This window comes from Prionailurus bengalensis, chromosome E3 (genome assembly GCF_016509475.1).
Source record: "Prionailurus bengalensis isolate Pbe53 chromosome E3, Fcat_Pben_1.1_paternal_pri, whole genome shotgun sequence".
Lineage (NCBI taxonomy): Eukaryota > Metazoa > Chordata > Mammalia > Carnivora > Felidae > Prionailurus > Prionailurus bengalensis.
Window position 1 is genome coordinate 35,878,593 of NC_057357.1, and position 14,505 is coordinate 35,893,097.

The window sequence follows — 14,505 nt, forward strand, 5'->3', positions numbered from 1 at the left end:
ACCTTTTTTTTTTTTTACACCCATCTTGTAAAATACACGCATACAAATACACACCTGGTTAAGGCAAATACAACACTAAGCCCAAAATGACAAATAAGTAGTCACTTGTGAGAGAAAACAAGACAGAACAAAATGAAACAAACAAACAAAAACCACCACCACTCACAACAGTTCGTTCGTAGTAATTAAACAAAATCCCACACAGCTACAAGTGATGCTGAATTTGCTTCATGCCTGAACCGGCTTTTTCAGACCTTTTCTTTCTTTCTTTTCTTCTTTCCCCCCCCCCCCTAAATTCACCATCACAGTGTTTTAAGAAAAGAGAAAGCCATGCATTCCCACACACATTTTTTTTGTTTCCTTTTTGCAACTGAAAATAAAATCGCAGCTTAACGCTAATGAACCAGGTCTTGCCTAAACTCCCACTGGAAATACAAGCACATGTAGTGGGGCTGTGCAAGATTATTTTGCCACAAGCATAATCACCTTACACCAAATGCGATTACTCTGGGCTGCAATCTTTATCCCCGAAGTCAATTTATTAATCAGAGAGAAAGAGAGAAAAGAGAGAGGGGGGTGGGCAGAGAGAAAGAGAGAGAGAGGACAGAGAGAGAGAGAGAGAGAGAGAGAGAGACTACCTACCCACAAATACATCATCATCTTGAAAGAAATCAAGGGCTCTCTGTCAGCAAACAGAAGTCTCCTTACTTCACCAAGAGTATCTGGAAGAAAAACTGAAACCAGTGGGTAGAAAATCTTGCCTTTTTCCTGTCAAGTCCTCAGAGCCCCTCTTCTTTCCTTACACAAGGTTTGGTATGCTTGTTTATGAGTTTATGAGGATAGCATCCTTCAGTGGCACTGTGTGATGTGACTTGCTTCAGGCTGCCTCTCTCTCTCTCCCTCTCTCTCAGTCTCTCTCTCTCTCTCTCTCTCTCTCTCTCTCTCTCTCTCTTCCTCTCTCTCTCTCTCTCTCTCTCTCTCCCTCTCTCCCCTTTTCCTTCCTAACTCTTGCCTTTCCTCTCTTTCCTGTCTAGGCTGCTTAGGTAACAAATTCTTGGTGTGGCTGCTTAATGAGCAAATCCGGACACTTTAGGCAGACAGCAACAGTGGCGAAAAGAGACCGTGGTGGTAGTGGTGGTATTAATAATAATAGCGATGGTGTAATCATAAACAGACGTGCACTACACCATTTCCTGAAGGCTGGTGGGAGGTTCGCAGAAGTCCCCACTGGTGGAATTTACAGGAAAGCGGGCCGATCCTCTTGAGGCAAGCGCATCTGCACAGAGCCGGTGACTCTGGGAGGCCAGCATCTGAGAATTTTTTTTTTTTTTAACTCAGAGTAAAGCTCCAGCCGCAGTGAAAAGAACATGTGCAGCAACCGGCTTCCCCTTTATCTCTTTAAATGTACTTCAGATAAAAGCAGCATCCAGTCTGGTCAAGGCCTCCCCAGACTCATTGCTCTTTATACCGCACGGCTCAGCACACTTGTCTACAGCCATCTACCGACTCCGCCGTGTCATTGCGGGCTCGCAGGCTGCCTGCTGCCTGTGCTGCAGCTGCTGCTGCCCATGGCTGTGCGGGGGCGGCCACCTCCCCCAGCAGGAGCAGGCTCTCAGCCAGGGTGTGCACCGGGACCCGGGAGCGAAGGGGGCACTGGGGAAGGGCCGCTGGGGGCTTCTGTGCCAATTTGGCAAATCAAAAACCAAACAAACCCCACCAACGAAACCCAGGGAACAGAATGCCTCAAGAAGACTTGCTAACACAAATGTTTAGCCTTCCTAACCTACAGATGGAGATTATATACATATGCCCTCATTAGGAGACCAGATTTTGGTAGGTGTAGAGTGTGTGTGTGTGTGTGTGTGTGTGTGTGTGTGTTTCTTCTTCCTTCTCCATGATCCTTTCCTATTGCAGACCTGGGAAATTTTGCAGTGTGCATAAAACTTGATCATTTCGACAGGCTCTTCCTACAAAAACAAACAAAAAAATCCACAGCTAAGATTTCCTGAAATTATCCAAATTTTTTTTCTTCCCTGAATCAATTCTCCTTTATTAGTTGTTCTTTTTAATCCATTTTAAATTGTATACTTTATCTTGAAAATTATCTCCATTACTGAAATACATCATGAGCAAGAGGATGGGGAATGCAATTTGCCCGGCATATTAATTGATGCAGTGCTCAATTATTGATATATGGATAAAGGAGGAATTAATATTAAACTACATCTCATACTTTAGGGGAGAAGGGGAAAAATGATCTCTTGCTGGACCCTGAGTTTTGACCGGTAGTTACATATTTACACATCACACAGAGAAACTGCCTAACTGAGCCCCTAGTTGATTTCTACAACTGCAGAAGGCACAATGTCACCTAAATAATTAAAATGCATTAGCTAAATTGTGGAATCATCTGCAGCGCTGGGCAGGTGGCAAGGCACCTGTTAAAATCGCCCATAGGTAGTCGAATCAAGATGCATAATGGCCAAGCAGTTTGGAGAAGAGCAACACCGAGCCATGCCATTAAACCAACAATGATGGAGAGGTCCTCGGAGCTGGCTACCTCCAAGGGGCAAGAAAATAGCCACACAGCCACCAGCTGATACATCTCCATTGGAATGAAGAGTCAACTCTTCTGGTTTGACAGAGGCCCAGGGATTTCCTGAGATGTAGGACTCTCAGTGCTAAAAACAGGGCAGCCCCAGGCAAACCAGAAGGGTTGGTCACCCTTCTTGGAAGAAGCACTACACACATTTTGTCATTACACTTAAGAAAAATGGGGAACCCATCTTCCTTATTATTTTTGATACTGAATATCACCTCTATGCATGATCTCCACTAATTCTAGATTTGCACAGAGGACAAAATGCGCCCTTCCTGACAGGAATGCTTGGGGGGAAAATATCTTTAAATATTTACATGCATGTACTCATTTATTGATTCCACAGATCTTCTCCTGAGCACCTGCTCTGTATCAATCTCTGTGTATGTACTTGGAATGCAGTGGTGGTGAAAGCACGATACAGATGTTTCAAATCTGTGGGCAGCAAATAGCCTGAAGAGTCATTTCGTTGGGCCCATACATTTTTTGTCATATTTGCTGTAAACATTTGCCAACATTTAAAAACCGGGAGATTTCTAATGAAAACCTGGAAGTTTTTCCTTTCCAGGTTTTCTTTCCTTTCCTTTAAATTTCCTTTCCAGGTTTTCCTTTCCTTTCCTTTAAATTTCCCCCATTTTGGGGGGAAATATTAGATATGATCCAGCAATGTGTAAGTGACATTTTCACAGAGATGATAATGGGCTCATGATAAGTTCTGCACAGTGTGCCCCCACCCCCAATCATCCCTGAGATCAGATGTTACTGGGCAAGTGGATTTGCTAATTTGTGCTCTGGGCCTGGACCTTGTACACATTTAAGTTTGTAAATGCCACTTGCTCTGATGTAAGAACACACACACACACACACACACACACACACACACACACACCACATTTCAGACATGGAGTTCATACAGAATGTTTACCATAAAATCTAATACTTATCTTCAATGTTTCCTAACCTGAACTAAGATATTGGTATATTATTAGGAAAAGAGATAGATAGATAGATAGATAGATAGATAGATAGATAGATAGAAAGGAAGAAAGAAAGAAAGAAAGAAAGAAATTAAGGGAAAGAAAGAACAAAGAGCATAAGAGGGAGGGAGAAGGAGAAAGGGGGGAATACAGTGTGGTATGTATGTATTTTATATTCACTCTATGCACATTTTCCACAATGAGAGTTACAGTGCATCTATGGATCCTACATTGGGTAGAAACTTATTTTCACTTAGGGCAAGTGAGCTCTGGAGACCAGGTAGGGTCTAGTCCTTGAACTTCAACTTGCAGAACTGTATCATCACCTCCAAAATCCCTTCACCTTCTCATATGAACACTCTAGTTCATGTAGGTAGATCCAATGAGATCAACTAAAGGAAACAATGAGTCTCTTTAAGTTGGAAGTTACTTGATTTGTGCAAATTAACACTTTCTTTTTCTTCTTCAAGGTGTGCATAGCAAGATAATTTGTTCAAATATTCATATATTTTTCCTTCCATATTTTTCCTTTCTTCCCTCCACTATCACTGCCCTTAACTCTCTTTTGTGGCATAAGGCAATAGAAACATATCAAATTAATGTTTTTTCTTCTTTCCTTTACCTAAGTCTAAGTCAAGTAATATAGAAGTGATACATTTGGCCAGTATACTGTTTTGTTTTATTCATCTGTATCTAAACATCTTTAAATTTGAGTTATGCTTTCTTGTTCACATAGTCCCCACTTGTCTTGATTGCATTATACCAGGTCTGCCTCATTCACTCACGTGCCTAAGTTTTGTAGGTATCTGAATGACCTTAGGATCAGAAGTCCATGGGAGAGATTAGAGCAGGTGACCTGAAAGGTGAGTGAGAGAAAGAAGAGTACCTTTAAGAGATAACCTGGTGGGGAGGAAGAGCCCCCAAAATGGCGAATGAAGCAAATACCTCTGCATCCTGAGAAGGAGGTAAATGTACATTGCTCCTAAGCAGGCGGGATGCTAAGGGCCAGGGTTTCCAGCTCCACTAAAGAGACATGGTTCATAAGGGGGATAGACAAGTAACTGAACCACCAGGCCAAAAGAAACCATGGGCATCTGATACCTGGTGTTGTCATAGTAACCACTACAACTGATGGTGATCCATGACCCATCCACAATGTCTTCTTGGGATTGTCAGCCGTACCTCCCAGACCCTTGCACATGCCTAGGAAAAGCGATGAATGTGAGACAGCTGAAAGGAATGCTTTGCTTGATGGGTGGGATAGGAGACTAGATACAAAATGAAGTTGACTCAAAATAAACAATGAAGTAAATTATTTACTGCATATCTGAGTTCAATGAACTGACTTATCATACAAGTTCTAAGAAAGCACACAAAGGCATATATCTGACCCATGGAGAGTACATGTAGAGTCTAGACTTGGTAGCCCATAACAGATCTAGGGATTGGTCCCTATTATGTCCTGGGATTTTTTACATTTAATCATCAGCTCCTGAAAGCATAGAGCACTCCAAGATTGTGTTCTTCATCCTCTTCTCAGCTTGTACCCCCTCATTTTTCCACCTGCTTGAACATGTGGCCCCTCCACAAGGAATGAGATTCACCCAAGATGGTGAAACATTTTATCACTGTGACACATGTGGGAGACAGCTGTTTCCCATAAATCAAGTTTGGGAGGTGTTACGATTCCTCCACTCTAGAATCCGGAGGTTAAACAGACAGAATGGAACATTCGGTGGGGCTGCCCCCTCGGGGGGTGTCAGCAAATTATTTCTATGTTTGAAATTCTGCTCATAACCAAATTGATTATTCAATCAATTCTTCAAAGCTTGTTCCTTGAAATAAGAAGACTGACATTTCCTATTTACTGCCACCCCCAAAACTTCCATTTTAAATAATTTTAATAACAAAGTAAACACACTCAAATATTCAATTCGAAACCAATTTTCCCCCATTTGCAGCCTAGCTGGTAAGCCAGGAGCTATGTTCACAGTGGATGCATTTAAAGCTTCTCACTCTCATGCTCCAATAGGGACTATTTTTAAATAATCAATCCAGTTATCAATTATCAGCTCAACATCAAAATTAATCTATTGCAAAGTAATGGCCTACAACCAACAGTTACTAAGCTGCTGGTGACCTATCTGTGTATGTAAGTGGCTTCTAATCTGCTACAGAAATCAAATAGCACTGTGATGTATTAGATGATATAGCGCAATCAGCATTGGACTTTCAATTTTATGAAAGAAAGTCTTCATTAAAAAGCTGAGTTGCTAAACACTAAACCGAATGTGAAAAATGACTTGAGAAACCCAATGTAATCACTGCTGGGACCTTGATTTAATATGGTTTTACGGTGCCCTCGTTTGACACTATTTTCTGCAAGACCTGAGTAGGTAGATCAATTTTCAGGCAGAAGTTTTCAGTTTTGTAGTAGCTACAGTGGCCTTCCATAGGCCAACATTCCACTAAGAAAGTCCACAGAGCATTTGGACACCAGTGGATGGCTTCCAGAAAGGATCTGCGTCATCCCACAGAGACATATCACTGCCACCACTGTTAACCAAGCACCAGCAGCATGGGAAGAATCCGATCATTCCCCTTAAAAACATATGGTTGTCTGCATCTTGATCCCTCTGGCCACTGAGGCAAAAGAAGATTCTTCCCCTTCAGAGGAAGTTCCAGCAAGTTCTACTACATTATCCCAAACTCTAGTGCCTTCAAGGAATATTTTAGGCCACTAAAAGGGCTGACCTCGGCAGAAAGAGGACTAGATGTTTGTTAGTTAATCAGTAAGGGCAGTCCCTTAGATCCCTAGAATCTCCAGGCAGGTACTGCTAAAATCATCCATGCTAATGAGGCCAAGATCATAGGTATGCTTTTTAAAAAATATTTATTATAAAATATTTAACATATATAATTATTATGAAGTATGAACCATAATAAAACCATCACGTAATTACCCAACTCCTCACTGGAGATATGGAACAGGGTGTACTAAAGGGCCCAATATGTACTGACTCAAGGAACAAATTAATTAATAAGTACATTTGTATTGCCCTCCATATAAAAAGTGTTGCTACTTCTCGTAATTAGTGAGGAATGAGTGCTATTATTTTTCCGGCCTTGGAAATTAATTTCTCTAAAGCCAAGCACATCTGCCTTTGGTTTCCCCATGAGAAACAGCCACAGTTACACGGGCCAAGGCTTAGGATACAAACTGTGGTGACAGAGTGGAATTTGTACCCATGTTCTGTCTCCGAATAAGGCCAGTGTACTGGAGCCAGAGACTGGCAAGGTGAGGACCAGTCTAATGCAGAGCCTTAGTCATCATGGGGTGGAGTTTGGGTTTGGTGCCAAGACCAAGAAGAAGCCACCGAGGCAATTCAGCTAGAAAATGACTTCTACCCAAAGTCCCCCTCGATGCTCACAACGGATTGGCAGCCGTGGGGCAAAGTGAGAGGGAGAAGGCCAGTCAGGAGTTATTTGCAGCCCTCTGGACAGTAAGCAGTGGTGGGCTGGAGCAGGTGGTGATGGGGAGGGGCGAACCACAGGGTGTCGTTTGATGAGTGATGCGACGCATACCCTAACACCAATGGTCCACGGGGCAGCCAATTCCAACATGTTGACATGCAGCTGAACAAAACCACGTAGTGAGTGCACCCCTAGAGAACGTGGACTTGGGTAAGAGGACGCCGAAAGAGCAAGGCACTGAGGAATCTCTGAATTGCCCAGAGAGCTTAGGTAACTAGAACAACAATAATCTGCAAACTTTATAACAAACATGAAGGAGAAAAACACACATTTCCCGGGGACTACAGCTCTGTTAAATTTGTTCAATACAAACAGTCATTTCCTTGGCATTGAAATCATAGTGAAGGCAGTTCTGCCAGGATAAAGACAGGTTACTCATTACGAGGACTTGGGCGTCAGAAGAAGCGACCGGAAGATGGGCAAGGCACTGGAGGGAAATAATCTATTTATACCAGTGTTCGACAATCTGTTAGGAGACTGCAGTGAGGATCTCCTCAGTTGCTGTCCAGCATGCATGAAATTATCAGCGATCAATGCCACCTTTCTAGGGGCTCCCCAAATTAAATGGAAACGGGACATTTTATTTACATCATCTTAGCTTTGTGATTGAGGTACGGCATTGATACAGCAAAGCGCACTATTTTTTAACTGTAGTAAAATATATGTAATGTAAAATTTACCTTTTTGACCATTTTAAGTGTACAACTCAGCTGCATTAAGTTCATTCACACTGTTGTGCCAACATCATCGCCATACAACCACGGAACTTTTCACCTTACAAAACTGAAAATTTGTATCCATTAAATGGTAACTCTCCATTGCCCTATCCTGAAAGGCCCTGACAACCACTACAGACTACACTAACTCCATTCCATAAAGAGTGCTAGTCTTAAGTATACAGTTTCACACACGCCACAAACCCCTCCATATAACTGCCACCCAGATCAAGAGTTTGAAACTATCAAGCATCCCAGAAGTCTCCCTCCTGCCACACTGGGCAATGTTTATTTTTCTCTCTCATCTTGGTTCTCTCTCTATCATAATGCAAAAGCCTTTATGAGGTACTTATTCACTCTGGCATTTTATTTTTCTTTATACAGAGGGAGAGAAACAGATGTGACACCTCCTGTATATTCTCCAAGAATTTACAACTTGACTTTGACAAGAAAGGACTTTGAGTTGCTGAATGTCTCCTGTGCCTGGGGCATGTGCTGGATGATGAAAGGCAGGGGTGCAGATATTCCCACATGAAGCAGGTGTGTGTTATTCTGATTGTGCCCACCCAGCACTCCCTGCACACCTTCTAGGAGCACACATCGGTCTTCCCTTACGAAGGATCCTCTGAAGAACCCTAAGTGACAGTCCCTGTCAGGACTGGGCCAGATGCAGGAGTGGACTGGCGATACTGAGTTTTGCTGGTGAACACAAACAGCCCCTGCCCACAGCGATTGGTGTAGAGATGGGAGAGGAGTCAGCGAATCTGGTTTTAATCCTACATCTGACCTTCAACAACTGCAAGAGAACCTTGCTGGATATCACTGATAAGATGGGGAAGACAACCCCCACATCATCAAACTGTGGGGAGACTTCATGAGATAATGAAAGTCAGATCATGAGCATGCGTGTAGCACGGTGTAAGCCTCTGCAGACCACATGCATTAGGATTAATGTTAACACAAAAATAATCATTATTTTTTCTATTCAAATGGACTAAAACAATCCCACTCTAGCCCATGTGCTCCTTGAAGACAAGAAGGCTGTCTCATTTAAGTTCTATATTTCTAGTGTCTGACACATTATGGATCCTTAGTAAACATATGTTGGACAGATAAATAACTCCTCACTCTTTTCTTTATAGCTATATGTATTTGCTATAAACAAAGTAAGCTACGTTAAGGTTTAGGATTCTGATCATCCCTTGCTGCCTCCATGCTGTGGCCTGAGAGGTGGTCTGGAGTTCTCTGGAACACCGAGGGCTGGGTTCATGCTCCTTCCCTAAGGACCAATGATAGCTAAGCATCCTAGGTGGTGGAAAATTACACTGAGGGGCCCCTGTGACCTAGGGACTATGTGTCATAAGTGTACAGGAATGGAAATCTCTAGCTATCACTGGTTGAACTGTGCACTCCCCCCAGCCCCCCCAAAAAAGGAATGTCGAAGTCCTAATGCGCAGCATCTCAGAGTGTGACCTTATTTGGAAATAAGGTTTTTACAGAGATAATCCAGTTAAAATGAAATCACTAGGGTGGACTCTAATTCAATATGCCTGGTGTCCTTATAAAAAGGGGAAATTTGGACACAGAAACAGACATACAGAGAGAAAATGGTGTGGAACAAAAAACACAAAGGGAAGACGGCCATCTAACCAGAGTGTTGCATCTACAAGGTAAGGAACACCAAAAATCGGAGGCATACACTAGAAGCCAGGAGAGGCAAGGGAGGACTCTCCTCCATCACCACCAGAGAGAGCATGGCTCTGCAGATACCTTGGTTTTGGACTCCTAGCTCCAGAAATGTGAGACAACAGGGGCGCCTGGGTGGCTCAGTCGGTTAGGCGTCCGACTTCAGCTCAGGTCAGGCTTCAGCTCAGAGCCTGGAGCCTGCTTCGGATTCTGTGTCTCCCTCTGTCTCTGTCCCTCCCCTGCTCATGCTCTGTCTCTCTGTCTCTCTCAAAAATAAATAAACATTAAAAAAATTCTTTTAAGGAAATGTGAGACAACAAATATCTGTTATTTTAAGTGACATAGTTTGGGTACTTTGTTAAGGCAGCCATAGGAAACAAATAGACTAACTTTTTTCTGGATTCTGAGGCTTCTTTAACAAGAATGCCCATGTGGTTGGTTAAAAACAGGAGAAGAAGCCATTTCACAAAGCCAAGCCATGCCTGGGTCAGGTCATTTCCTAAGGTGGTTCCTAAACTAGATTCACAAACCTGTAAAACCCTGTCTCGTGGACATTGTGTGCTTTGACAGTTCAGTAACCCTTCCCCCTTTTTCTGCAAGAAAACCCTGGCTGTTGAAATCCAAAGAGCATGGGGACAGTGCAGTCACCAACCTCCTGCACAAGTCAAAGGGAAGAAGTGTCGAGTGGCACAGAAAGGGAGACAGGGAAATCTCAAAGAGGCATGCCTGTACGAGGACAGGTGGAGGCGATGCTACAACCCAGGGACCCAGAGTAAGCCAGGAAACACCACAGCCCTTGTGTGCACTCTCTCACGACTTGACCTAATGAGTTGAGCAAATACTTTGGGTCCTCAATAAAAGCCCAATCTCAAGTTTCATAAAAGGGATGCAAAGCGGCTAATGGACTGGGAGAAATTGGTTGTAGCTGAAAGCGCATTTCAAAAGTACATTTTGTTTATATTAAAATCTCATTTAAGTATCAGTTCAAGGAAAAGCTGCTAACAGGGCAAGTTTAATATGACTAATACTTGCACAACCTCAGAACATTCCATTTCCATCCGCCCAAGAGATACAATTTTAAAAACATCTTAATGCCACTAATATGGTAAGATGCTACTAATACTGTACAAATTATAACAAGAAGACACAAACGTGATACTGAATATTTGCTGAGGAACTTAGTAGCAAATTTGATCCTTGTACTAATATGATGATAGGCTGCAAATATTTGCATTACACTGCATCATCTTCCCATTAGTTGGTGTTTATGATGTTACAAACAGCAGTTATTCATAGATTAGTTAATGTTTGAGATCGTGCATCCTTGATGCTAACAAATGCAGTGGGGCTTTGCTGCCCACACGAAACTAAAATTCTCATTTCTGCTTCCTTAGGAAAGTTCGTCACGTAAAACTCATTGTAGTTTGCAAAATGGCATTTACTTTGGTCAGTTAAACCCAGGGATCACCCATTATTTTGAAGCTCCTGAGTTGACAGTCCTTTGCCCTCCAATGCCAAGACATCCACTCATGGACCGTACAGACAAGGACAAGCCTCACTAACGTGCTACGTGTGCCACCAGAATGCTCCTAGTTCAGAAAAATAATTCCCCCAGAGGTAAATCTCCACAGGCATTGAAGGGATTTCCGGGCAGAAAATTACAGGTGAATCGAGAGAAGTCTGTGCAAGGAAAACCTCTGGGGTCTTACCCACTAAATGGCTCTGCTCCATGAAATCAGATGGATGACATACCCACCCTGCCTACCCACACCTACTAACAGTACACGCTTCCAAGCAGTTCTAGAAATGCCATGTTTGAAAACCGTTAGGATGCAAGTGTTTAAGACAATAACCAGCAGCCTGTTCTCTGGTCTCAAGGACGTGACACTACTAAAGCTGTATAAGAAACTCCTTCCTTATCCCCAAGGGCTCACAAGAGGTGTGCGAGTAGGCATATCAACCATGACATTGGAATGGAATTCAAAGTGGTGAACCCATAATATATATAAACTGTTACAAGTGATTATCTGGGTTGGCAACGAGAGCGTGGCATTTAGAAGTGTTTATTCTTTCTCTGGGTTGTTACTTCTACAGCAAGCATTTGAAGAGATTCAAATATTTGCAGGGTGGGGGTCATATACTTGATGCATTTGAACGAAGCTAGGAGAGTGTGTGACATAGTTTTGCATATTAAATATGTGAAAATATTCTACATTTCCACAAAGAAATGTGGTATATCCCACTTTATTTATTTTTTATGGGCCATGTGACTCTTCCCAGTCTTTTATTTTTCCATTTTAAATAAAGACTTGAGTAAAAGTATTTGTTTTCTGGAAAAGAAAATGTTAAGTTAAGGGAAACTTAACTCTCTACAAAGGAAAAAAAAAAAGAAGGAAACAGCATCTGGCAAACTATAGTATGCACAACATCTAAATAAGCATCATCATTTTTGTAAGATTTTATTTTTAAGTAATCTCTGCTCCCAGTGTGGGGCTTGAACTCACAACCCCAAGATCAAGGGTCACATGTTCTACCAGTTGAGCCAGCCACACACTCCAACAGTTATTCACTTTAACTAATTGTTTCCATATAGGAATACAAGTCCAAAATTTCCCCAGAGGTTTATTTGTGTTTTATAGAAATTTTTGGTCTTTTAAAGAGAAGTCAGAAATAAGGATATTTGAGTGAAACCTCTAGATTTTTTTTGACGTTTTATTTATTTTTGAGACAGGGAGAGACACAGCATGAACAGGGGAGGGTCAGAGAGAGGGAGACACAGAATATGAAGCAGGCTCCAGGCTCTGAGCTGTCAGCACAGAGCCCAACGTGGGGCTTGAACTCACGGACCGCGAGATCATGACCTGAGCCAAAGTCGGCCGCTCAACCGAATGAGCCACCCAGGCACCCCAAACCTCTAGATTTTTAGATATTGGCAACTGTTTTATTGTTTTCCAACCATTATGTGTACTAAAGAATTGTCCAAAAGCAACAGAGCTGCCAAAAGTTTTCTGCACAAAACCCTTTACTAGAGTTCTCATTGACAACTTCTATAAAATGGTGCCAACTAAAATGAATAACTGTTAGCATTGAGAGATTTTGGTCATTACCAGGTAATGAAGCACATGTACTGTTGGTCTGTCCAGGAGAGGGGTTATGTTAGAAGCTGTCCCCACTGTTGAGCCAGTCCCAACGACTATTCCCTATATAGGCAAGATCACTAGTATACAACAGAACAAGAGATTATGTGTGTTGACATCAACCCCAAAGTTTCCGCCCCATTAATGACATGCTTCCAACAATGTTGGAACCAGATCTTGACTCCCATACCGTTTGCCGTATGCTCCTGCTACATGTTGCTGAGTCCCTTTGCTTCTTTCCTCTCTTTTCCTTTAATACTTAGACTTCCCTCTGATGCTGCTACCAAGGAGTCCTCCTTATAACTTCCGTACTCTCATCATTTCCAGTTGCAGAAGTTTGTACAATGTTTTCCTGGGGGATGACTTTATGAGTCTTAGTCACCTATACGCAGGTGCAGAGAGGAGATGTTGCACAACACACAAATAGAGATCTTCTTTCCAAAAGCAGAAGCCCCCGTGTGTTGTTGGTTTTGAGTAGTTTCTTTATAATATCCCTACTAAGCATGCTATTTCTTTGTGTTTAGACTGCTTATTTTTTCCTATCCTCTCAGGATTATGGGTTGACATTTTCTTCAAATTTGGCAATTGTTTAGTCATTACTGTTTCAAATATTTTTCTGCCCCATTTATTATGTATTTGACAAATACATAACAAATGTATGTACTCCAGTTATATATATTTAAAAGCTTGATATTTCCTACTGAGGCTTTGTTCAATTCATTTTCAATATTTTTTCTTCTCTCTGTTCCTTAGTTCTATTGTTCTATTCCATTTTCAAGTTAAAGTTTCAACTTTATTTAGCATTTTATAATCTCCTCTTTACATTTCAGATAATATATATCTCAGTTCTGGAATCTTAACTTAGTTACTGCTTATAGCTTTCACTTCACCACTAAGGTTTCCCATCTATGAACTTATTGTGTCCAGCTTTTTCTTTAAATTCTTCAACACTTATGATACTCATATTTTTAAGATGAGTTGTCGAATAATTCCAACATTTGATTCACTTGTTAGGCTCTTTATAGTGACTATTTTTTTTTCTTCTAGTAAGTGGCCAAAAAGCATTTTCTTAAGGGGCCAGAAAACAAATATTTCAGTCTTTGTAGGCTATTTGGTCTTTATTGAAACTACTCAACTTGGCCATTGCAGCAGAAAAGTAGCCATGGTGCTATGTAAACCAGTAAAATAGCTGTGTTCCAAAGAACCTTTATTTAGAAAAGGACCTGAGGCTGTTCTACGGCTGTAGTTAACGAATTCCCTGCCCTAGGTTATTATTCATATTTTTCCTCTTTTACAAACGTATAGCATTATTTTATTTGTTTTGAGATGCACATTTCAATGGACACATTATAGTGTATCTGAATTATGGTTTTTTTTCCTTTAAATGATAATTGAGGTTTGTTCTAATAGCTTTTAAACAATTGGCATATGCGTTTGACCCCCATGAAGCTAATTTTTGTGTTTGGATTTGTCTACCTTGGATTTGTCCATAGTCCTGAAGCATGGCCTTTACGATAGGGCAGGGATTGGCCCACATTTTCTTAAAAGGGCTAGATAACAACAATTTTAGGCTTTGGATTTGATGTATGATCTCAGTCACATATTTTTACTTATTTTTTAACCCTTTAAAAACATTTGAAAAATATTCTTAGATCACGGGCTATACAAAACCAATCCACAGGTCAGATATGGGCTGAATGGCATAGTTTTCTGACCCCTGCTCTAAGACATGATCCTTATCCCTAATGTGTGATCTTTCTGGTCTTGACTGAATGCCCATAACATCCAGTATCTCCATCTGGGTCTCAGTATCACAGCCTTTCCTTTCTGCTAAGACTCACACAGCCTGGCCGTGC

General features: G+C 41.6%; 1 protein-coding gene across 25 annotated transcripts in view; it reads right to left on the reverse strand.

Moving 5' to 3' along the window:
• Positions 1–14,505, reverse strand: part of RBFOX1 (RNA binding fox-1 homolog 1) — a 1,791,866-nt gene that overhangs the window by 564,948 nt on the left and 1,212,413 nt on the right. Inside the window, exon 1 of one of the 25 annotated variants that reach the window (XM_043560605.1) lies at positions 643–834. The exons of the other annotated variants lie outside the window; for them this stretch is intronic. Within the exon in view, the coding sequence (XP_043416540.1) occupies positions 643–660 (18 nt within the window). The 5' untranslated portion in view covers positions 661–834. Of the gene's footprint in view, positions 1–642; positions 835–14,505 lie in introns of those variants that run through there. 25 annotated transcript variants of the gene reach the window in all.